General features: G+C 39.3%; 1 protein-coding gene across 3 annotated transcripts in view; it reads right to left on the reverse strand.

The window, feature by feature from the left end:
• The window catches only part of USP9X (ubiquitin specific peptidase 9 X-linked), an 87974-nt gene that overhangs the window by 59176 nt on the left and 2446 nt on the right, over positions 1–26352 (reverse strand). For all 3 annotated transcript variants that reach the window (XM_072137796.1, XM_072137794.1, XM_072137795.1), the window contains exon 2: positions 8608–8861. In XM_072137796.1, the coding sequence (XP_071993897.1) occupies positions 8608–8703 (96 nt within the window). In that variant the 5' untranslated portion in view covers positions 8704–8861. The remainder of the gene's footprint in view (positions 1–8607; positions 8862–26352) is intronic.

Raw genomic sequence — 26352 nt, forward strand, 5'->3', positions numbered from 1 at the left:
TTTGTGCATACTATCATTTTGTAGAATGTTTTGGAGCTTTGAACCATTCATAGATTGTATAGCCAATAAAATGACAAATTTATAATCCATTTTTTTGGCAATTTGGACATGAAGGCGTATTTTCTGTGACAAGAGATGCACTTTACAAATACTTCATTTGAGTAGGTCATTAGCTTATTGATTAGATTTTATTAACTCTTGAATGTATGGAGGGAAAGAAAAAAAAACTGTCAATTTTAGTTTCCTTTTTTGTATTTTTTGGGGGTCGTACACTAAAAATACTATATTATCTGTATTCTATAGATCACTACAGTTACAGTGATACCCCATATATTTTTACTGGAAAAAAATAAAGAAAATCTCATTTGTTTTTGTATCGCCATATTTTCAGAGACAACTATCATTTTGGTGAAGGGATTCTATGATTAAATTTACATTTTTGGTGATATTTTTTTTTTTTTTTTTTTTTTTTTTAGAGGGGGGAGAGGGGGGGTTTGTTTTTACAGCGTTCACCGAGCAGGTCCAGTTATGTTTTTGAGTTATTGTACAGATTGTTGCGGATGCAGCAATACAAAATATGTTTGTTTTTTTTAGGTGATTTTGGGTTTTACTTCATTAGAATGTTTGTGTATAGGGAACTTTCACTTTATGCAATTAATTCTCTTTAAGTTTTAATTCGCTTAGTTTTTATAATAATTTTTAACAGGTTAGCTTGAACAAGAAATGCTTTGATCAATTGTTCAAACAGTCACTCATAAATGTATTACACTGTGCTATGTAACACACTAAGCAAGCTGCACATGCTCAAGGTGTAACACCTGGGTCCTGCTAGAAGGCAGAACCCTCTCCCGGAAGGAGATTGGCTGCAATCCGGGCAGCGAACATCCAAGCCCCCCCGTGTGTCCGCTATAATATACAGCCAACAACCACAGCTTCTGGTGCCGGCTCCGATCAGGACCTTACACCATGCAGTACTATTACGTCAAATGGCGGGAAGGGCTTCATATTCTGTGCCCTGTACTGGGAAGTGGGGGAAAAGAAAAAAAAAAAAAAAAAAAAAAAAAAAAAAAAAAAAAAAAAAAAGAAGATTCCAAATGCAGTGAAGTTGGAGAAACCACATTTGCACCACTTGTGGGCTTTGTTTTGTATGGCTTTCGCTGTGCACCCCAAATTACCAAATTACGTATGCTATATTCTTTAAGTCAATATCATCCCAGGGATACCAAGTTTATTTTTTTACAGGTTTTATTATTTACAGGTTTTATTGTTTTGCTAATAATTTTTTCATACGTCTGTGTACAGAGGTGTGTGGTGTCATTTTTTGCAAGATGAGATGACTTTTTAATGCTACCATTTCGACGACAGTATGGCTTTTTGATCACTTCTTATAACAATTTTTATATGATGCAACATAGCAAAATAAGTGGCATTTGCTACTTCAGACACTATTTTCCGTCACGGAGTTTAACGCCGGGGATAACTATTGTTATATTTTGAGCAGACATTTTGGGACATAGCAATACCTAGCATGTTTATGATTTTACCATTTATTTTTATATCAGTTCTAGGGAAAGGGGGCAATTTTAATGTTTATGGGTTTATTTTATTATTTTTTAAATTTTTCCGACCTGGGGCATTTTGATGTCATCACAGAGAGACGATCCAAGCCATGTTGGCTGAAGAAGCAGCACTATAATACTTGACTTCAGACTGACAAACCATATTGAATAGGTCAGAGCAACAAATCCAAAAAGGGTGCTGTGTAGAAAAGTCAAAAGAACCCATTTACAAGGTGTTGTTATGTATCAATCACTGAGCAAAAATGCTATAGGCCACTACTAACCCATCAGAAAGCAACCTTATAATCCACTACAGGTTAAAAGGGGTTGACAACTTTAACCTCCAGTTTTTTGTACTGTGTATATAAGGGCAGTTTCATACTGCCGTTGTCGGTCTGTGCAGAATTAATCGTGCAGAATCTTGTGGCACAGACAGGCAATGGGGACAGAACTCCTTCCCACCGCAGCCCTTTTTCAATTTTGCGTTTTCATGTTTCACTCCCCACATTCAAAAATCTGTAACTTTTTTGTTTTTCCATGTACAGAGCTGTGGGATGGCTTTTGTTCTGCGTAACAAATTACACTTCAAAATGGTGGTATTTAATATTTCATGCCGTGTACCGGGCAGAAAATTCCAAATGCAGTGAAATTTAAAAAAAAAAAAAAACGCATTTGTGCCGTATTCTTGTGGGCTTGGATTTTACGGATTTCACTGTGCACCCCAAATGTCTACTTTATTCTTTGGGTCGGTACGATTACGGGGATACCAAATTTGTATAGGTTTTATAATGTTTTCATACATTTAAAAAAATTAAAACCTCCTGTACAAAAATTTTTTGGGGGATTTTGCCATCTTCTGGGGCTAATAACTTTTTCATACTTTGGGTGGTGCCTTTTTTTGCGGATTTTGATGACGTTTACAATGTTATCATTTTTAGGACTGTACGATTTTTTTGATCACTTTATAGAATTTTTAAATTTTTTTTAAATGGCTATTTTCGACTTTGGGTGCGATTTTCCGTTACGGGGTTAAATGCAGTGAAAAACCGTTATCATATCTTGATAGATCGGGCATTTTCGGACGCGGCAATACCTAATGTGTTTATGATTTTTACTGTTTATTTATATCTATATCAATTCTAGGGAAGGGGGGGGGGCGATTTGAATTTTTAGGGTTTTTTTTACTATCATTTTTTTATTTTAACTTTTTTTTATTTTAATTTTTATTATTTTTCAGACTCCCTAGGGTACTTTAACCCTAGGGTGTCTGTACGATCCTATCATATACAGGCGGTCCCCTACTTAAGGACACCCGACTTACAGACAACCCATAGTTACAGACGGACCCCTCTGCCCCATGTGACCTCTGGTGAAGCTCTCTGGATGCTTTACTATAGTCTCAGACTGCAATGATCAGCTGTAAGGTGTCTGTAATGAAGCTTTATTGATAATTCTTGGTCCAATTACACCAAAAATTTTGAAACTCCAATTGTCACTGGGGCAAAAGAAAAAAAATTGTCTAGAACTTCCATTATAAAATATACAGTTTCGACTTACATACAAATTCAACTTAAGAACAAACCTCCAGACCCTATCTTGTATGTAACCCGGGGACTGCCTGTACTGCCATAGTACAGTATGGCAGTATATGGGGATTTAACTACTCATACATTACCATGTGCTGACCATGAGACCCGAAGCTACCATGGCGACGGATCGCCGCTCCCCGATGACGTCACGGGGAGCGGCGATCCACGAGTTCCTGTTTTTTGTATGCCTAACAGCAACGCCAATATTGTAACCATGTTTAGTAAGGGGGAAGGAAGAATAAAAAAAAAAAAAAAAAAAAAAACACCTCCTTGCACCACAGATTGCCATCATGTAAGGAGTTCTGTCCCCAGCAGTATTGTTGGTCCGTACCACTGGACTCCGCACAATCCGTGGTTCACAGACCGACCGACAACAACAGTGTGAGACTGCCCTAGGTGCATGGGCAGGATATTTAGCAATTTCCCAATATACATCTTTTAAAAAAAGCTCTGCTCTGCTTTCTTGATATGGAAAGTAAAGCCCCTTGTGCCTCTGTGCTGAAGTCAAGCTACCCTTTGGTGCTGGGACAACCCCAGTTGATCCACTCTCCTAAAGCAGGGGGCATTCTGACCCAAAGAGCTTGGCTTCAGCCCTGATCTCTTTGCCTCCATAAGTTTATAAAAGTAGTTTGCACATGCCTTGTTATGGATGATACCAGCGAGACCTAAATGGTACAGGATTTGGAAAGTTTTAACCCCTTCGGGAATCCACCTATTTTGGCCTTTAGGACGCAGCCTCATTTTTCAAATCTGCCCTGTATCACTATAAGTGCTTATAGCTTTGGACCGCTATGAGATATCCAGGGGATTTTGAGATTGAAATACAATGTGTCACAAGAAAACAAATTCGTTAAAAAACTTGGATGATATCTTTTGCGTTTAGTTATGAACAAAAAAAAAAAAAAAAAACTTGGTAAAAATTCTCAAAGTTCTAAAGTTTTCATACAGATAGTCGTAGCACCCAAATAAGTTCATAAATTTACATTTCCCAAATGTCTGCTTCATTTTAGCATGGTTTTTTTTAACCCCTACGGGACTCAGCCTCTTTTGGCCTTAAAGGGGTATTCTCGTCTGGGCACTCACATTCAGTTTCATTAATCTGCCATACATAAACATTTCTTCAATTAGATGTTATTAAAAAAAATGTTCCTGTGTGAAGATAATTTCTCATAAATGTAGTCATGTTGTCCCTTAAAAACGAGATGGCTTCCTCGGATACGACCACCTCTGCTGGAGGGATTGCACAAAGAAACAAATTATTTTTGTATATAAAATGTCCGGAAGTTACTACATGACCCACATCAGTCCTGTGGTAATGATTGCTGAATCCTGATGGTCCAGCAGGACTCTATATCGCATGTCTGGCCACCGCTGCCAGAGTGTGACGTGGTCGTATCCGAGGAAGCTATCTCGTTTCTAAGGGACTACATGACTACATTTATGAGAAATTATCTTCACACAGGAACATTTTTTTTATTAACATCCAATTGAAGAAATGTTTACATATAGCAAATGAATTTAATTAAATATAAATGCCCGGATGGGAATACCCCTTTAAGGACGCGGCCCCATTCTTCAAATCTGACCTGTGTCACTATAAGTGGTTATAGTTTTGGAACGCTATGAGATATCCAGGGGATTTTGAGATTGTTTTCTCGTGACACATTGTACTTCAAATTAGTTTAAAACTTTGGATGAAGCCACGAAAGCTTTTGACTGTGTAGAGTGGGGTTACTTGTGGGCTGTGCTTAAGAAATTGGGGTTTGGCCCTAATTTTATTAAATGGGTGCAGTTGATGTACGCAGCGCCATCAGCTAGACTGAGGGTGAACGGGGGATGGTCGGATAGATTCTATTTACAGCGGGGCACAAGACAAGGGTGTCCGCTCTCACCACTGCTGTTTGCCCTTGCAATAGAGCCGTTAGCATGTATGGTCCGGCAGCATCAGGATATAAAGGGATTCCAGTATAATGGAGGGGAGGAACGTATAGCCCTATATGCAGATGATGTACTGCTATTCCTCTCAGACGCAAGACAGGCAATACCGGTGGTGGAGAATATTTTCGCTAGATTTGGGGACTACTCAGGACTGCGTATTAACTGGGCGAAGTCTGCAGTGATGCCTCTGACTCCTAGTGCCCATACGCAGGTACAGGGGGGAGAAATACCGGTGGTGGATACATTCACTTATCTGGGACTACAGATTACCCGAACGGTCACGGACTTCATTGATTTAAATCTGGCACCTCTCCTACAAGAAATGCGAGCCCGTATAGTGATTTGGAATAAACTACCTCTGTCTGCACTAGGCCGTGCTAACCTGGTAAAACTGGTTCTGATGCCCCAACTTTTGTACGCCTTACATAATGCCCCAGTGTGGATTCCTAAATATTGGTTCCGTAGGTTCCACAGCCTGTTCAGGGATTTAGTATGGAAGAAGGGAATCCCAAGGATTCGGCTAGAAAAGCTACATACTGTTATGAGGCTGAGAATTTAGGTGCCATTTTTTACATTTTTTGGAAAATGAGCAAAACCTGTATTTAGATGGACCTGCTTGACTTTTAATTGACTGCGAGAGGCCTAAATAATAGCTAGACTCGTAAATTACCCCATGAACGAAACTACACCCCTCAATGTATGAAAAAGCACTTTAAAAGAAGTTTGTTTAAACCTTTAGGTTTTTTTATGGGGTGGAAACAAAATCGAGGTGCAGTCTACAAATTGTAATATTTTTTGATTGTACATTCATTTTGGGTGGAAAATTAAACATTTGAAATGGATTACCGTATATACTCAAGTATAAGCCGACCCGAGTATAAGCCGAAACCCCTAATTTCAACAAAAATTTGGGAAAACATATTGACTCGAGTATAAGCCGAGGGTGGTAAATGCATTGGTTACAGCCTCCCAGTATATAGTCGCCCAGCCTCTGTAGCATACAACCTGCCCAGCCCCTGTAGCAGGAAAAAAAAAACAACACTGTGCTCATCTTTCCGACGTCCCCCACAGGTGATGTCAGAAAGGTGAGTTTTGACTTTATTTTTTTAGTTGACTCAAGTATAAGCCGAGTTAAGGTTTGAGCACAAATTTTGTGTCGAAAAACTAGGCTTATACTCAAGTATACAAGGTAAATGAAAAAAGGCTCCACAAATTTTCTACTGAGTACACCGCTACCCCATATGTGGTGGTAACCTGCTGTATGGGCGCACAGCCGGGCATAGAATGGAAGGAGGCGCCAATCAGAGCAGATCTGCACTGTCACATTGAACAGGCTATAATTTTTTTTTAATGTGGACCTATAGGGGCTTTTTTTTTTTTTTTGCCAAACTTTATTCAACTAAATAATTTTGGGGCACCTATAGCTAGTTGGTGAGATCTTATTAACTCTGTTGGTGGAAGAAATGAAAATAATCAATTTTTAGGAACATTTTGTTGTGGTTTTTTTTGGCCGTTTACCATAGTATAAAAATAGTATATTTGTATTCTATGGGTTGCCCCAATTAAGAAATTACCTCATTTATATAGATTTAATTTTAGCATCACCGTTAACTTTTTTATTTTCGGCTGACAAATCTGGTTTACGGCTTTTTTGTGAGAAGAGTTGTTCTTTTTAGTGATCTTATTTTAGATTGCATGACTTCTTTAATTAATACCGGTTAAAAAATAAATGCTCTAAAAGGGATTAAAAAAAATGTTTTTTTTTGGAATATTTCTTTTTTTTTGGTGTTTACTGTGCGGGTCCAGTAACGATTTTGTTTTTTTATACATATTGTTACAGATGCGGCAATACCAAATATATGTTTTTTATAATTTATTAATTTTTTTTTTTATGGGAAAGTGGCTTTTTAGAAATAAAAAAAAAAAAAAAAAAAAAAGGAAAGTTTAGCCCCTTAAGGATGCAGGGTTTTTCCGCTCATTTCTCGCTCTCCAACTTCAAAAATCCATAACCTTTTTAATTTTTACGTGTACAGACCAAATGTGGAAATTTTTATTAAAAAAAAAAAAAAAAAAAGGGCGTCACGTTCTTGTGAGCTCAGTTTTTTCGACTTTGACTGTGCACTCAAAATAACACCTCAGCTTTATTCTTTGGTTCGGTGCGATCGCGGTGATACCAAATTTATATAGGTTTGTTTTAATACATTTTCAAAAATTAAACGAATGTGTACAAAAAAGAAAAAAAAAATTTTGCCATCTTCTGACGCTAATAAGTTTTTCATACTTTTGTGAACGGAGCTGTGTGAGGTGTCATTTTTTGCGTAATGAGCCGACGTTTTCATTGCTACCATTCTGAGGACTGTGCGACATTTTGATCATTTTTTATGCGATGTAAAAAGATTTAAAAGTCGCATTTCAGCGCCATTTCCCGCCTCGGAGGTCACCGCGGCCGTAACTGTTTTTATATTTTGATAGATCGGGCATTTTGGGACGCGGCGATACCTAATATGTTTGTGATTTTTACTGTTTATTATGTTTTATATCAGTACTAGGGAAAGGGGGGTAATTTGAATTTTTAATATTTTATAAATTTTTTTTATTTTTTAAACTTTTTTCTTTCTTTTTTTTTCCCACTATTTCTTAGACCAGCTATGGTACATTAACCCTAGATGGTCAGATCGCTCCTACCATATACTGCAATACTTCTGTATTGCAATATATGGCATTTTTGCAGCACATTCATTACAATGAGCAACTGGCTCATTGTGACGAATCTCCAGAAGCCATGTAGCCTCGTGTCAAACGAAGACCCGAGGCTACCATGGCAACCGATCGCCGCCCCCCGACGTCATTCGGGGGCACGGCAATCGTAATAAAGATGGCGGCGCGAGGGTGCCGCAGTCTTTTAAACGCCGCCGGCAATGAAAAGGTTATTAGCCGTGGGGGTTTTCTGCAATATGCAACAACCCCCACCCTTGTATGAAGAGGACTCAGCCTGTGAGCCCTCTTCATACACTCCTTATACCTCTGCGCCGTACAGCTACGGCGCAGAGCGTTAAGGGGTTAAACATTAGGGGCTTATATATTTAACTTTTTTTTTTTTTAACTTACACAAACTTGAACCAGCGAAGTCCAATACACTGCTCTACGATACTTATTCATTGTAGAGCAGTGTAAACTGTCTGAGCATTGGGTAGGGAGGGGTCTGACTGCCGGGGAGATCAGGCAGCCCTGGTGCACTTGGCAGACCCTTACAGAAGCAGGATGCTATAATAAGTCTCCGTGCGGGAAGGACGTACTATTGCATCCTGGTGCGCGTAGGGCTTAAACCTACTTAATATGTTAATTCTTGCAGCTATCTGGATATTGGTCCATAGTATGGATTAAAAGAAAAAGTACACAGGATATTTAAATGTGCCTACACCATACAACCAACAAGAACATGTATGTCGTGTTTATATTATGCAATTTTGAGAAAAGAAAACACACAATTACATTTGAACAAATAGATTAAAGATGCAAACCTGATTCTGTGGGAGTGGAGGCTGGGACTGTCCATCAGGAGCCTGGCCCTGGCTTTCATTGCCTCCAACTGGAGAGCCACGGGTCGTGGCTGTCATACTCGATACAGGGCAGATCTTTGCAATTTTGTCTGTTTATGTAGCAGTTGCAAGAGAAAAAATTATAGTCCCTTTAATAAAGATGACAAGCCGGCATATGTCTGTCTTACGAAGCTCCACCTCAAACACAGAACGTTTTGCAGAGACCATTGCATAACCTATTTAGGGACAAAAAAAATTTTGTTAGTATGAAAATAAAAAAAATACACATTTCACTTTAGCATTTCAAAAACAGAATAATTTCTGCATCAAAAAGTCAACCAACCATCAGGCCAGAAAAAAAAAATCTTTTTAAAACCGCAAAATATAGGGATTTCACAAACTAAAGACAAAAAGTGTCAGGATACTGAAACCCATGGCGGGCCATTGTGCTTTACTTGATGCAGTTTATGTAACCACTGTATTATGATATACTATCTTTCTCCGGGGAAGTGTCCGTCAAGTTACATAAAATGTCTTCAAGCACAAGGAACAGTTTATAAAATCTCATTATCAATACTTTTAATTACTGAATTGACAACTGAAGCTCCAACATCCTGCATAAAGCAGGAAACTTTGTGATGGGGACATCCAGGGACCCCAAGCATCTCGGATCAACCACCGATCAGATTGTTAGCTCATTGAAAGACCTCAGATAGGAGATATCCTGAGGTTACACTGCGCAGGCAAGTGAAGCTTTACCTGTACCATATACTTAGTTGATCCAAGATGCTATAACCTTAACAGCAGTCAAGATTTTTGTTAAATGGATACCCTTCGGATTGATGAAAATATCAAATCAGTAGGAGGGGTGCCAGAGTTAACAGCAGAGTGCTAGGCTGCAAGTTCAGTTCAATGGGGCTTAGCCACAAACAGGTCATGTGACAAATTGACTGGACCATGGTTTTGTTCACCCTCAGAAAAGATTTGAGGAGGGTGCTCCAAGGACCAAAGAGAGCACCAAAACCTTGAACTATACAGAAACTATACCAAGTACAATGCCCTAATAGGGTCACTCATATTATACATAGCCTGTTAGAAGTTGGTTGGGGAGATTGTGAGTTTCATATTGAGTGCCAGTCCTGGTAATAAGCCAAGTGTTACAATGCATACTGTTGTGCATCAGTAGTTGTCCAGGTCTAGAAAATCATCAGCATGTGTGCTAGATTGTGAAAGGAATTCCTTCCCAAAACATTGGAATGAAAAATTAACTACATAGGAAATGTAAAAATACAGTCTACAAGTAATAATCTTTGGGGCCCTTGGAACCAATCATAATGCAACTTTTCATTTTCTCTCAGCTCTTGGACAGTGAAAGCAGTTCTGTGATTGGTATCGATAGGCAAAGTTTTTCTATTAGAAGGTCTTCCTCAACCTGCCATTATTTTCCCTCTGTTGGTAAAGTCACAAGACACCAACGTTTTCCAGCAGACAAAAGAAAAGCAGAGCAACAGACAGACTGATCAACAAAGGTTAAAGATCATTACTAGGTCATTCAAAGTAATGAAAGGACAGTTCTAGCAAGTTCTGCAGTATGATGGGCTCTGAGGGGGAATAGTGCAGAGTGTATTCTGAACAAATGAAAAATATCCAAATACACATAATTTCGGAATTTAAATGCCTCAAAGAGAAGTAGAAACAAACATTTCTCTTTAAAGTGTAGTTATCCTCTGCACTACATAAAATAGTGTGAACAGGGAAGACTGCCATTTCTGGTGGTATGTTCACTCTATAGTCTCCATCACCAATTCTCCTTGGGGTCATGGGTGGAGACTGAGCTGCTGTGTAGTCTCCATATGCTGTACAATGACATCTGCTAATCTGACACTTCACACCACTCAGGAGGGTCATCAGTGCTGGACAATGCTTCTCTAATGCCCCAAAAACCTCTGCCTATGCCAATCACCCCTGCCCCTTTTCTCTCCATAGACTGCTATGTAAACCAATACATTTGTGAGATGCAGTCTAGACATATTCCTCAGCAAATTACCGATTGGGGGTGCAGAGCAAAAAGGGATGAGGGGAGAAAAAAAAAATTACAAGGCAGATAGAAATGCTTCTTTCTCCACTTGAGAAGACCGTTCTAATCCTTAGGGTTAATGATAATACATTGGGAACTTTTCAGATTTAAAAAAATAAAAATGCTGACATGTTTAAAGTTCATTAAGGTTGCAGAAAATTAGTTTAATTTTTCATTTCTACAAAAAAAAAAAAAAAAAAAACCTACAACACTCTACCACCTTTTGCCACATCAGATATTTTCAAACAAAGATATAAAAATTGTAATTTTTTGGGTGAAGACTCAGCAAGTGTGAAGTACAACAAAAGTTATTGGATATTTGAAACTTTTCAGTTAATTATTTTTTTTTCAAAAGTTGGGGGTGCAGTATTATGTAGCGTCACCATTTGCAGCAATTACAGTTGAAAGTCGCTTGGGGTATCAGGTCTCTATCAGTTTTGCACATCGAGAGACTGAAATTCTTGGCCATTCTTCCCTGGAAAGCTGCTGGAGCTCAGAGAGGTTGGACGGCTGGTACAATTTATCATGTTCCTTTCCCGTATGGCCTTAACCAAATGTTGCCAAATACCAGTGGGGGAGATTTATCAGACTCTTAGGTAAACTGGGGGAGATTTATCGATCATTCATAACAAACTTATTATTTTGTGACAGTCGGCCAGTCTACTCAGTACAGCCTTACCGACAATGATTGTAGATCTGAGGGCATTCATTGTGCCCCAGTTTAACGTTTAATTATATCAATACCCCTTGATCATGTTTGTAGAAACCCTAATGCTTGACAGATTGTACAAAATAAAATTGACCTGACACACAAACTCAAAATTATCCCTTAATCCTGCAGTTTTGGATATGGCGGTGCCTCAACTATGTGGCCCTTCTTGTTCTGCAGAGATCAGCGGTCCTACGATTCCTAGCGACAGGATTGCAATAAAACCCCTAAAGACTTAACATAGGATTCCTCAGTGACGGGATGAGCCGTCAGCTGCACCTACTTTCTCTTACAGTGACCTCTGCACAATTGGAAGTCCTGAACATTCCACTCAATGAATCACTTCCAGACTAATAAGTTGTGATCTGTTCTAGTGTTGAAGGTAAACCACATCCCTGCTGTTCAGAGCACTAGTTCAGGCAGGGTTACTTTCTATATAATCAAGCAGAAAAACACAAGTTAAATAAAAATTACAATGTATACTTGCTTAAGTAATAAAACACATTGCTTGTGTACTGCTGTATACAATAAACTCACAATTATAAGGCCCAGTTTCCAACAAGTTATAATAAACACGCTGTTCTACCTCTCATGTGAAGCTCTCTGGATACTTTACTTGCAAGTCCCAGACTTACATACAAATTCGACTTAAGTACAAACCTAAAGAACCTATTTTGTATGTAACGCAGGTATGGCCTGTACTTGTAGCTTAGCTCCATTCTTAGCCATTAAAGTGGCGTGCCAACTGTACGCTAAAGCCAGAAAACAATGGCACAGGTTCACCTGCTCTACACCATATATGTTGTCTCTTTGACCATCTGTAGAGAAACACTTTTGGGATGGGTTGCCAATACCAGACCAGTGAGCATAAGGTGACCACTGGTCAGCCAATGGTTAGAGCAGTTCTCCAAAAGACTGTTGGCACATTCATGGGGACCCGGGGGGGGGGGGGGGGGGGGGATGGGATATTAGTCAGAGCGCAGTCATTGAAAAAACATGCAAAGTCCATCAGCACTTCATTTATAGCTCAGTCACGGAGAAAGGCAAAGATCAATTCACCAAATGAAATGGATTTATCATTTTACCTTCACAGACCAAGTAGAAAACAAACATCTGCCTAAAATTATAGCAACCAAAAAAACAGAAACAAAAACAAAACACTTTACTTAATCCGGAGCTCCCCTCGAGCTACCATCAAAATCAAGCATGATAAACTAGGGCACTTACTCATAGATCCGTACAATGTCGTACTTAAATATTTTTATCAATCCTTCTAAATATCTTTTAAGCATTATCCTAATCAGTCTTAAGGGGTCCCGGGGGCGTTACCAGAGCCCCATGTGCTGCAGATTCAGTAGAATTTCCCCCTCCTACTAAGATTACAACAGACGGAGGGAGGGAGAGGGTAAAACAGTTTAACAGGAATCTGCAGTACAGAGGGGCCATGATATAGTTGAACATTTTATAGACCCTGACTTGATTTGAAGGGTAGATTTTCTTTAATAAAAATTGAGTTACAATTTTGAGGGGGAAAGCGAGAACAAATAAAACATACACGGGCCCATTGAACGGTAAGCACTAGTAAGGAATATTAACCATCACTGTACAGCAATGAAAATAACCAGTTCATATAAATGCAGAGAAATCTAATAAAAATGCTGTATATAGTGGAATTGAGAGCTATAGTTACACAAAGCAATTTGCTGCCAATAAAACAGAATTCCACATAAATGTTGCAATCACATGAAAACAAGCTGCCACTTCTGGGGTACCTGCACAAATCGGGGTAATTTATCATGAGGCCAGCTCCTTGTGACAGTTCTACGTCTGTCTTTGGAGCTCTGCTGCCGTCAGATAAGTGTGGCTTTGACCCTTGATAAATCTGCTGTCAATGTTCTTAGGCCACTGCGATAGCTAGTCTATGCAAATGTGGTGCAAGCAGAGTCTATGTCAAAGTGGCGCAATAGAAAGTCACAAAACAACACTAGCACTACAACAGCTCCAAAACAATGCCAATACATGGGCAGCCCCCAAATGAAGGACACTCTACTCCACTGTGACCTCTGGATGTTAATTTACTAAACTTTAGTCCTAGCCTGCAATGATCTACCGTAAGGTCTCCTCAATCAAGCTTTCTATTCACCCATTCAATTCAATTTTTTCAATATCATTTCCCAGAGGGGAAACAAAGCTGCTGCCGGTGGTATTAACGAGCCGGCAGCGCGTGGGCGCCCCCATCTTGGCTCTGATTGCCGCTCCCCATTACGTCATCAAAAGGTTGCACAGTCCTTAAAGTAGAAGCATTGAATACGTCATCCAAAGTCGCAAAAAATGACACCACCCACAGGTCCGTACACTGAAGTATGAAATAAAATGAAAGCTGCAAAATCCAAGCCCACAAGAAATGGTGCAAATGCGTTTTTCCATCATTTTCACTGCATTCAGAATTTTTTTACCGCTTCCCAGTATACAGCATAGAATATTAAATACCATCACTATGAAGTGAAATTTGTTATGCAAAAAACAAGCCCATACACAGCTCTTTACATGGAAAAATTAAAAAAAAATTAGATTTTTGAAAGTGGGGAGTGAAATATAAAGACGCAAAAAACAAGAAAGGGTCTGGTCCATAAGGGGTTAATTCCTATATGTACTGTGTTGAAGGATTGTTTACTGTAATCATACAAAATCTATTTGGTTTGTTTTTATGAACAAAAATTTTGAAAAATAAAAAAGCCTAATAAAAAAACATCCAGAACATATCTTCTTCATAACCTGGGGACCGCCTATGGACCAAAAAAAAAAAAAACACTGATGCATAACTCCAATTGTGTATTAGGTGTGTATTTGATGTACAGCAAGTCCAAAATGTAATACAGTAGCCCAAAAAAGTATGGGATTTATTGACTACTCATCCCCAGGATATATATCACCTACACTTATTGCTGTGGATCATAGTGGGGTAATCTGCGGTGCCAGCCTGACCACTGCATTAGTATCATGCAACTGTAGTTGGGACAGGAGTGAGGATGACTGAGTGTATAAACTCCTCATTATTTATAAAGGCCCCTCCAGCTATATATACAAAAAAAAAAATTGTATACCCAGAAAATCCCTTTAAATGGCATGCTGAGAGTGCAGTGGAAAGGCAATTGACCTGCGCATTTCCAAGCAAATGTGTAACCCATTTCACAACCCCCCCCCCCCCCCCCAGACAATTAATATAATAGATATATACACACACACACACACACACACAGTATATACTCGAGTACATGCAGACGGTGGGAAATGCATTGGTCACAGCCTCCCCATTATATAGCCTGCCGGACCCTGCCCCATAGTATATAGCCAGCACCTGCCCCCCAGTATTATAGCCTGCCAGCCCATATCCCGCCATTATATAGCCAGCCCCCTGCCCCAATATATAGCCAGCAGCAGAGGATGCGGGAAAGGAGAGTTTTGATATTTTTTTTACTATAAGCTGAGTTTGGGTTTTCTGCAAATTTTTTTTTTTATGAAAAACTAGGCTTATACTCGATATACAGAATATATATCATGCCGATTCAATTATTTTCCAGATTTCACAGGAAAAAATGTTCATGCTGCTGGATAAAAATGAATGCAGAATTTCTGAAGGTAAATCCACAATTCATATACATTGTGTACATGTAGCCCTTTAAAGAGAACCCGTCATGCAAAATAACCCCCCTAAACTAAATATATTTTCATAAACTGCCATTAGAGAGCATTTCCTCTATCCCTTCATTGTCCCTCTACATGCCTGTAAACCTAAGCAATGAGGTCCTAAAGCTGTATGCAAATCACTGCCTCTGAGGAGGAAGATCCCCATATACTGCCATATTGCAGTATGGCATTATATGGTAGGATCGAGCAGACAACCTAGGGTTAAAGTACCCTAGGGAGTCTGAAAAATAGTAAAAAGTTAAAATAAAAAAAAAGTTTAAAAAAAAAAAAAAAAAATCTAAAAATTCTAATCACCCCCCTTTCCCTAGAACTGATATTAAATATTAATAAACAGTAAAAATCATAAACACATTAGGTATCACCACGTCCGAAAAGCCCGATCAAAATATAATAACGGTTTTTCATTGCATTTAACCCCTGTGAGAAAGTGAGAGGTGTTGTGTGGGAAAACCGCTATCTGTCCTACAGGCAGATGAAATGCAGGTGGTAAAAGCCCTGGGTTTGTCTGCAGTAACCCAAGGGTTAATGCAGACATGATAAGCAGGAATAGTCTGTTTTGTCTGTGTTGGCCTAGCTAGACACATTTGTAATGTTCGTACTGGGCCTGCTTATTATGGAGTAGGGGTAGGCTGGTAGTGGGACTCCTACTCCACCCGGGCTTCGGTCCTGGGCTTTTGTATAGTCCACAGGTGCGGGTCACAGGTCTCGTTAGGGCCTGATTTAGTCTGCAGAACAGAAGCAGTAGGAGAGGCCCTACCTGGAAGCGAGATTGCATTCTGACAGCAAAGGTAACTGAGGGTCTCCTGTCTTGCTGCTGGCCAAGAGCGTGTGCCAGGCAGCCTGGTTCCCGGATAGCTAGGGTCCATCAAATGTGTTAGACAGCGCCTAGCCGGGCAGGAATTACTTTTGTAACGTTTTTGCATGTGCCTAAGCCAAGGCTGAATTTGTGTTCTGTTTTGCAAGTGTGAATAAACACTTAAGTTGGACTTTTAAACCTGCGTGTGTCCCTGCTTCCTGCACTGCTACCAGTCAACTACCAGAGCAATTCCCCACACCCCGTAATGGAAAATAGTGCCCAATGTCAAAAATGGCACTTTTTCCCCCATTTTGAAAAATATTAAAAAAAAAAAAAGTGATCAAAAGGTCGCACAGTCCTAAAAATTATAGCAATGAAAACGCTATCAAAAGTCACAAAAAATGACACCACCCACAGCTCCGTACACCAAAGTATGAAAAAGTTATTGGCGCCAGAAGATGGCAAAAATCCCAAAAAAAATTTTTGTACAGGAGGTTTTAATTTTTTTTTAAATGTATGAAACCATTATAAAACCTATACAAATTTGGTATTCACGTAATCGCACCCACCCAAAGAAAAAATTAGACATGCCATTTGGTTCGCACAGTGAAAGTTGTAAAATCCAAGCCCACAAGAAAACGTTGCAAATGTGTTTTTTCACCATTTTCTCTACATTTTTTCCCGCTTCCCAAGTACTCTGCATGGAATATTAAATACCGTCACTACGAAGTGCAATTTGTTATGCAGAAAATAAGCCGTCACAGAGCTCTTTTTGTGGAAAAATAAAAAAAGTTAGATTTTTGAAGGTGGTGAATGAAAAATGGAAGTGAAAAAAAAAAAAAGAAAAAAAAAAAAGGCCAAGTCGTTAAGGGGTTGATACAGAAAGAGCTACTTTTATCTTAAACACTTTCATGCAGCAACTTTCTTTTGCAGCATACAGCATTGGCCAGAAAAACTGCAGGAAAGAAAACATCTGTACTAAACCAATGGGGATCCCAATACTAGGACTTGATTAAAGGGAATCCTTTAAATTAATAACAACCCGCCTTGCACACGCTGCAGTGGAAAAGATGGTCATACAAATAAATGACTATTGGAGAGAGTAGGGCTGTGTGCAAGCCATATAATAAAAAATAAAAATAGGACTGGAGTAGCACTATGAAAAATAGGATCAACTACTCCAAGTAGGGTGCACAACACAACCTAAACAAGACTCCACAGTTTAACATGATCAGATAGAAAAAAAAAACAAAAACAGAAAAACAACACACACACACACACACACACACACCTCTAAATAAGTGTTTACCCAAGGTGCAGAGTAAAATTTGCAACTGTTGCCGAAACCAACGTAGAGCACAGCATTGAGGCTTTCAATGAGTGCAAGTGAAAGCCCTTTAGTATTCAATGGCAAAATAGTGATCTGCATCCCAACTACAGGGCAATGTAACACTGGCCTGAATCCTACACAGTATGAACACAGGGTAAAAGCCAAAATGATCAAAAAGGTAAAAGGAGCAACAATTTTATTAACCTAATACAAATAGGTGAGGGCTGCCATTTTATACTCAGGCACACAAGAGAAAAGTCTAACACTAATCTGTGTCACTTTTTCATACATTTGAGTAGAGTTTTCCATTAGTATGTCCTTGATTATCTGAATATCACATGATTGTCAAGGAGGCCAAAACCATTAAAATAAGTTACCTGGCAGTCAATCCGCTATTTTCAGACAATATTCAAGAAAAGGTCAGTTAAAAACAGTATGGCGTATCCATGCGCTGTCCATGACAAACTATTGTTTGTTTTTCACAAATCTGCATACGGTTTCCTTTAACCCCTAGGGGACACAGCCTATTTTGGCCTTAAGGAGGCGGCCCCATTCTTCAAATCTGACCTGTGTCACTATAAGTGGTTATAGTTTTGGAACGCTATGAGATATCCAGGGGATTTTGAGATTGTTTTCTCGTGACACATTGTACTTCAAATTAGTTTAAAAATTTGGATGATATCTTTTGTGTTTAGTTATGAAAAAAAAACTAAATTTGGCAAAAATTTGGAAAAATTCTTTATTTTCAACGTTCTAAATTCTCTACTTTTGATGCAGATAGTCATAGCTCCCAAATAAATTCATAACTTACATTTCCCAAATGTCTGCTTTATGTTGGCATGGTTTTTTAAGATTCCACATATTTTACTAGAATGTTATGAGGCTCAGAATTTAGGTATCATTTTTCAAATTTTTTGTAAAATCACCAAAACCTGTATTTAGATGGACCTGCTCAACTTCTAATTGACACTGAGAGGCCTAAATAATAGTGAGACTCATAAATTACCCCATTGTGGAAACTACGCACCTCAACGTATGAAAAACCACTTTTAAGAAGTTTGTTAATGCTTTACGTGTTTTATAGGGGTTAAAACAAAATGGAGGTGCAGTCTGCAAATTGTAATATTTTTTCACAATACACCCATTTTGCGTGGAAAATTAAACATTTACAATGGATTAAATGAATAAATGAATAAAGGCTCCACAAAGTTTGATACCCAATCTCTCCCGAGTACACGGATACCCTATATGTGGTGGTAACCTGCTGTATGGGCGCACGGCCGGGCATAGAAGGGAAGGAGGCGGCATCCAGATCAGATTTGCTATGTCACATTGTACAGGCTATAATTTTTTTCTTTTTTTTAATGTGGACCTATAGGGGCCTATTTCTTTTGCCACATGAGATGCACTTTTCTGGTACGTAGTTTGGGGGAATCTATAGGCTAATTGGTGAGATTTTATTAACTCTTTGTTGGTGGAGGAAATGAAAATCATCACTTTTCAGGAAGATTTTTATGGGTTTTTTTTTTGGCTGTTTACCATACCATAAAAATAGTATATTATTTTTATTCTATGGGTCGCCACGATTACAAAAAGACCTCATTTATATAGATTTATTTTTTTCCCATTTTTTAGTGCATAAAAAGTAATTTGGCAAAAACGTTGTTACTTTTAGCATCACCGTCTTTCATATGCATAACTTTATTTTTCGCCTCACAAATCTGTTTAAGGGCTTATTTTTTGCGAGAAGGATTGTTCTTTTTAGTGGTCTTATTTCAGAGTGCATAACATTTTTTAAATCACTTTTTAGAGCATTTTTATAGGGTATTAATTGAAAATGATCTTTTTTCTGGAGCTTTTTTTTGTTTTGTTTTTTTACGGGGTTCACTTTGCGGATCTAATAACGATTCTGTTTTATTATGCAGATTGTTACGGACGCAGGGATACCAAATATGTGGGGGTTTTGTGTATTTTATTCAATTGTACTGAATAAAAACCAATTTGGAGAAAATCTTGTTCATTTTAGCATCACCATCTTTTCATATGCATAACTTTTTTATTTTTCGGCTGACAAATCTAGTTAGGGGCTTATTTTTTGCGAGAAGAGTTGTTCTTTTTAGTGGGATTATTTTGGAGTGCATAACATTTTTTAAATTAATTTTTAGAGCATTTTTTTAATAGGGAATTAATTAAAAATTCTTTTTTCGGAACGTTTTTGCGTTTTTTTTTCTACGGCGTGTACCGTGCGGGTCCAGTAACGATTCTATTTTATTATACAGATTGTTACGGACGCGGCAATACCAAATATGCGGGGTTTTTTGTGTTTTTTATACTTTATTAAGTGTTTTTATGGGAAAGTGACATTTTAGGGGCTTATATTTTTATGTATTTATTTTTTATTTATTATAATGTGTAGTGTTAAGTGTTTTTGCATATTTTTACTTATACATACTTGAACTTAAACCAGTGATGCTCTGATCACTGGTTTAAGTTCAATACACTGCTCTACAATACTATTTTATTGTAGAGCAGTGTAAACTGTCTGAGCAAGCTTGCGCATGCTCAGACAGTTTACAGTCAGACCCGGAAGGGGTCTGACTGCCATGGAGACCGGGCAGCTCCGGGGCACATGCCAGTCCTCGGAGCTGCCCAGAAGTGGATTGGATCCCCCGGTAAGCGGCACGGGGGATCCGATCCACAGCGCAAACACCCTTACACGCCGCGGTCATGTTTGAATCCGTCCATGTGCTGTCCTTGTTTTTCCAGACAGTACAGTCCAATTGACAATAATCGATGGTGTGAATAAGCCCTTAAAAACTAGAGTCCTAGGGTCTAAAGTTACTTTAACTCTAATGATATCCATGAGAACATCACAAGTACAGGTGGTCCCCTAATTAAGGGCACCCGACTCCCTAGTTATAGACCGGGCTCTCTGCCCAATGTGACCTCTGGTGAAGATCTCTGGATGCTTTATTTTAGTCCCAGGCTGCAATTGTCAGCTAAAAATGCTCTTGGAGCTATTTCCTGCTCTCCCCGATAAGACTAGCAAACACTGCTGCGAAACTGAAAGCGGTCCTGTGTATCCATGAGTGGGTGGGTCTAGGGGCGGTGACTGCAGCATGAAGCCTGGCAGTCACCGCCAGCCTAAGTAGTGGGAGGGGCGGTTCGGGGAAGAGGCATGAATACACCAGACTAATTTGAGCACGGTCCGGTGTTTCTATTGTACTTCTCAGCATTGTTTGCTAGTGTTAGCAGAGGGTTCCGATAACGCTAGCAGTGTAACACTGCTATATCAACAATAGCGCTAGGAGATGCTTACTTCAGTAGTGAGTTTTCATGAATTTTTCATAAATTATTTTAGAGGAGTTTTAAGATTTCTCAGGATTTGGTTTTGCTGTTTCTCTCGAGTCTGGAAATACCCTACATATGTATGTACACCATTTTATGGGCCCATAAAAGAGCGCAGAAGGCAAGGAGCGCCATAACGCTTTTGCAGGTCAAATTTAGCGGAAATAAAATTTCAGACGCCTTGTAGCATTTGCTGAGCCTATAACATAACAGAACAAGAGGTATCCCTAAAAAGAGATTCCGTTTGAAAAGTAAACATCTCAAAGAGTATAGAAACACTACTTGAGGGTGTCTATTGCTTACAAAAAAAAAAAATTGGGGCTTTATACACAATATAGCATAGGTATATTTGTGCGCCATTGGTCAGTATGATTAACCCCTTCCGATGCGCGCCATAATAGTATGGTACGCGTCGGGTGCATGGAGAGGGCTCATGGGCTGAGCCCTCTCTATAGTCGGTAAGTCTTTGCTGCATATTGCGGCAAAGACTTACAAGTAACACCTTCTGTCGGTTCTAGCACAGATCGCAGGCGTTAACCCGTTCATCGCTGCCAGCAAAGCATGGGCGCTGTCATCTTGGTGACGATAGTCGCTCCTTGTGACGTCATCAGGGAGCGGCGATGGGTGGCCACGACAACCTAGTCTGGTTTTAACCATTTTATTACAATATGCAATGAGTTGGAAAAATCCCCATATACGGCCACACTTTTTTGCAGAATGCATTGTATTGTAAATGTGACGTTTTGATCACTTTTTTGGGGGGTGTATGTGCAAAAATGTGTAAATTTTTTTTTAGCACTTTAAAAATTTTTACTGTCCCACTCTGGGACTTTAACAAGCGACCATTTGTCCCAGATGGAATACACCCCTGGGTTCTGCATGAACTGTGTACCGTGATAGATAGATCGTTGTTTTTTAGATTTGAAGATAACTTGAGGACTGGTTCTGTTCCATAGACTAGCGCATAACAAATGTGGTACCAATATACAAAAAAAAAAAAAAAAAAAGGATCAAAAAGCGATCCTGGAAACTACAGACCTGCGAGTATAACTTCTGTGGTGGGGAAAATATTTGAGGGGTTTGTTAGACATGCTATCCTGGTGTATCTCACTGTACATAACCTTATAACTCAGCATCAGCATGGGTTTATGAGAGATCGGTCCTGTCAGACTAATCTGATTGGCTCCTATCAAGAGCCAAGTTCCAGACTGGATCTGGGGAAGGCTGTGGATGTTGTATATCTGGACTTTTATGCGGCACTGTGAAATGCTTTGGAAAAGGTTGGTAGTTTAAATGAGATTGCTTGGACTAGGGGAAAATCTGTATATTTGGGCAAGTAATTGGCTTAGTGATATAAAACACAGGGTCGTCATTAATGGCACATTCTCAGATTGGGTTGACGTTACCAGTAGAGTGCCACAGGGGTCAGTATTGGGGCCACTTTTTAAATATTTTTTATTAATGACCTTGTAGTGGGTTTACACAATCAAGTTTCAATATTTGCAGATTATACCAAGCTGTGTAAAGTAATAAATACTGAGGTTGATACAGAGAAATGGTTGATGAGGTTTAATGTAGATAAATGTAGATAATTATGTTATAAAAAGTCAATAACTTGGTAAAACTGGAGCTGAAAAGGACTTGGGGGTATTTTTGGATGGTAAACTTAATTTTAGTGACCAGAGCCAGGGAGCTGCTGCTAAAGCAAATAAAATTATGGGATGTATTCTCACAATAAAGACATAGTTTTGCCCTTATACAAATCACTGGTCAGACCACACATTGAATATTGTGTACAGTTTTGGCCACCAGTGTAGAAAAAGGACATAGTAGAACTGGAACGGGTGCAGAGCAGAGCAACCAAGATTATTAGGGGAATGTGGGGGCATTGGATTACAATGACATTACAAAATTTGTGATTATTCAGTTTAGAAAAAAAGACAACTGTTCAGGTATTTGTACATTGTAATGAGGTCTCCTCTCATACAGTACAAGGATCACTCCAAATATCTTTTTATACCTAGGCCAATGACCAGGAAAAGGGGGCATCCTCTATGCCTAGAGGAGAGGCGATTTTACCATCAACATAGACAAAGGTTCTTTACTGTAAAAGCAGTGAGACTATGGAACTGTCTGCCGCATGTTCAAGAGGGGCCTGGATGACTTTCTGGAGAGAAAAAAAAAATATCAATCATTTGATGACTTGTTCAAAGTAATACACTTCCATACTGATCTGGAGTTGCAATAGAGGCCATCTACACCACCCGAAAACAAGTCTGCATCTTGGGCTCAAAATTAGGAGTGATCGGCCGCGGAGTGTGCTTTATGCAATGAAGGGATTACCAATGCCAAGAAAATTAATCCTATTCAATTGGAAAAATAAAAATTAAATAAAGAATGCAAGAGTGGGAAGATAGGATGGATTTATTGCTTTATGGGAAGAAGCAGGAAGGGGTAGGAAAGTGTACAGAAGCAGAGAAGATAAGGAAAGCTTGGTTCGAAATGTTGTGTCCTGACAAAGATCAATAAGTTAGTGTAAGGGTCATAAAATAATGAATTGTCGATTGGAAAATAGGATTGGGAAAATACTAATAATCTTTCTTAAACTCCTATGGTCTGTGCTGCTATATAAAGTTCATCGTCAACCACCAGGGGAGGGATAAGTGCAGAGACGCCTGCAGACCGCGAAAACTAAGGATTGTCGCTCCTCAGATTTATGGAGCAAACGGCCGCACTTGACCATCCTGCTACATTAATCTCGTTTTCTTGATCTGCAGCAGTCTCAGCACTGAGACCCCCACTGATCAGCAAGTTAGGCCCTATCCTGTGGAGAGGGCCTAACTTTCTTTCAGGGGAAAACCTCTTTAAGGGTTCTAAAAAAAAACCTGCTTAAAAATTGTGATAGTATGTCCTTGAAGGGCTACCATAGAGAGGCACAGGGATACTACTGTAATAATGTGTCCAAGATTTGGTGTCATGGTCCAAAAGAAGCTATAAGCATAGAGACCTTTACCCTGTGTGTACAGAGCCTGGAACCAAGCTGCCCATTATTACCACAGTCCACTTGGCAGTCACTTATCTGTTACCATAGTGACTCATTCACCATTCATTCATTCCTAACCATCTTCCAAGAAGAGTTATTCTGTTATATTTAGAAATGTTTTTTTTTTTTGCAAATTTGGAGAGACTGGAATATATAGTGGTTTTCATTACTTGTACAATTACAGGGTGCATCATCCTTATTACGTTAGGGAAGCAATTTCTAGATGCCATTTCTTTCTTTTGATCTGGATAGGGCATAACAAGGTGATTTGTGAGTGTCCAACTGCTGGTATCCCCACTGGATAGTTCGGTGATCTCATTATTACCAATGGGTGGACTGGTAGAAATAGAAGGTACCCACAAAGCTTGATTCAGTTTTATGGAAATGATGGAAATGTGGCACTGAAGGAAGAGACTGGAAACAGGCATCAGTTCTCCACCAATTAGAATGAGACCCCCATTGATCACTTTGTTATCCCCTACCCTGTGGATAGGGGATACCTTAAATACTTTGGACAACCCCTTTAAAAAGTTCAGATACGAATCAGAATTGGTCCCTAATGTTACAAATACATTTGATCACTTGTGCCAAATAGAGGCACGAATCAAGTGCATTCCTCCCTTTCTCCACATGATCTTGTTTCGGAAATGTTGTTAAGCTTGTGTCCCGGCTAGGGGAGCAGCATAGTTTTGCGGCGTATCATGGCTCCCATAGAGCTCTACAGCACCTAGTCATGTGGTGAGCAAACAGTGTCACAGATCACTTTTCAGCTACTAGGCCACAATTGACACCTGTGCTGCCACTTCTCAGTTCTTAATGGAAATATACCCAAACAGCTTCACATCAATTAAACCAGAGATCACCATCTTGCATGATAGCAACAGCCCAGGGATGAAAATGCTTGAGTAGTTTAAGACTACATTCACATTTTTTTCCCCCATTGCAAATGTCCTTTTCCACTCCAGGGTCATATAGTGGCAAAGCAGCCCCTTTCACTATTGGAAAGTAGAGGAGCAAGAACCAGCAGAGCAGAAAGATTTGCTTCTCACCGTGTTCAGGGAATCTCACACAACTTCCCATATAGGTTTCAGCTTCAGAGGGCGTTTACAGTTATACATATGCCATAGGCTAAATGCCTTGGTTTACAGTAGCCATTAGAAGTATAATGGAACGCCACAGGTGTGATCTTAGCCCAAGGTCCCTTTTACACGACTAGAAATGGGGGCAGTATTCTAGCCATAAAAAGGGCAACTAGGATACGGCCGCTATAGATGTGAATTGTCTATGGCAAGGTGTCACCGTTCCGGGTGTAGCATGTGTGTTTATAAGGTGCCTGAGGGCGCGTTGACATTTTGGTAGCGCAGTGTTTAAGCATTATTATACTGCATACGGGCAAGTATAATTTATGGGAAAAGATCAGTGAGTATGTTGGATTCCACGGACCAAGAAGAGTGCAGTGGACAGGAATCCTTGTACCAGAATTATAAATGATCTGGTAGGTCACATGCATACAAATGTTTGTCTATTCACTGCCCATTAATTCAACAGATAGCACAAGGGCAAATTACTTCTTGGTTTCCTAAGCCTAGTGTGCAAAATGACTGTCTGGACAGTCTCGGGTGCTGTCATCGGTGTGCGAATGACACACATGCCACAAACAATGGACTAAAGATGCGTTGTATGCAGCCCGAGTCCACTACCTTAACTTAGCCATAATGTGATATTTCTTTTCAATATGGGAGGGGTTTAGTTGTATAATATTTTAAAGGTCAAAAAAAAGTTTCAGTCCAGTGTATTAATATGTGTTCAGGCTGGTAAGAGTTTAGCTTACCAAAAACAACAAAAAAAAAAAAAAATTATCACCCGTCCAACACAAAAAGCATTATTTTTTAATGTAAAATTTTGCAAACTGAAATAAAATATGATTGCCATTTGTTCCCCCCTCATATACCCTAGTAAAAGTCCTGCCAACTTTGCCAGTACTTTTGTGGAGCCACACACCTTCTGCAGGTTACAGCTGGACCAATCATAGGCCTTTGCACAAATGATTTTTCACTGCAAAGGTCAGTAGTGGCATTTTGGGAAATCACTGTGGTTACGCCATATCCTATTTGCTGTACCTTATATCATTTCCAACACTGCTTGTAACAGATTTACAGATGTATACAAATAACTGAAGACAAAATGTGGCTACAAGTTAAAAACTCAGATCTTTCACCACATTAGACCCCCATGGGGTTAATAAGTCTGGTTTTGCCTTTGCATTCAATACTATTCATGCAGATATTCCTATCTAGTACTGCATGAGTGCCTTACAATGCCTATAGCAGGGTGAAGGCAATATTGGCTGCCTTTGATAGGGCCAAAATTCCTGTGCCATTGGATTAGACTACAAACCCTGCTTATGTGTTTTTTATACATAGGCTACCTACACATAAACATATGCAGGCTACAATGAAGTCATGTGTCACGACACTTCCATGTGAAGTCCGCTCACGGGCCAATGATGAAATAAAAGACTGCAGGAGCCACAACTACTGGAAAAAATAATACCTGCTTCAAAATTTGCTCATAGACAAGAAAACAACAGACATGTGTATGAGCCCATCGAAATACATGGTGATGTACAAAGGCTAACACAAGTCTTAGAACAATGCTCGTGTGCATGAGCACATTGAAACGCATTGAAGGCTAATTCGATGGTCATGTGGTTACA

Source organism: Engystomops pustulosus, chromosome 2 (assembly GCF_040894005.1).
Source record: "Engystomops pustulosus chromosome 2, aEngPut4.maternal, whole genome shotgun sequence".
Lineage (NCBI taxonomy): Eukaryota > Metazoa > Chordata > Amphibia > Anura > Leptodactylidae > Engystomops > Engystomops pustulosus.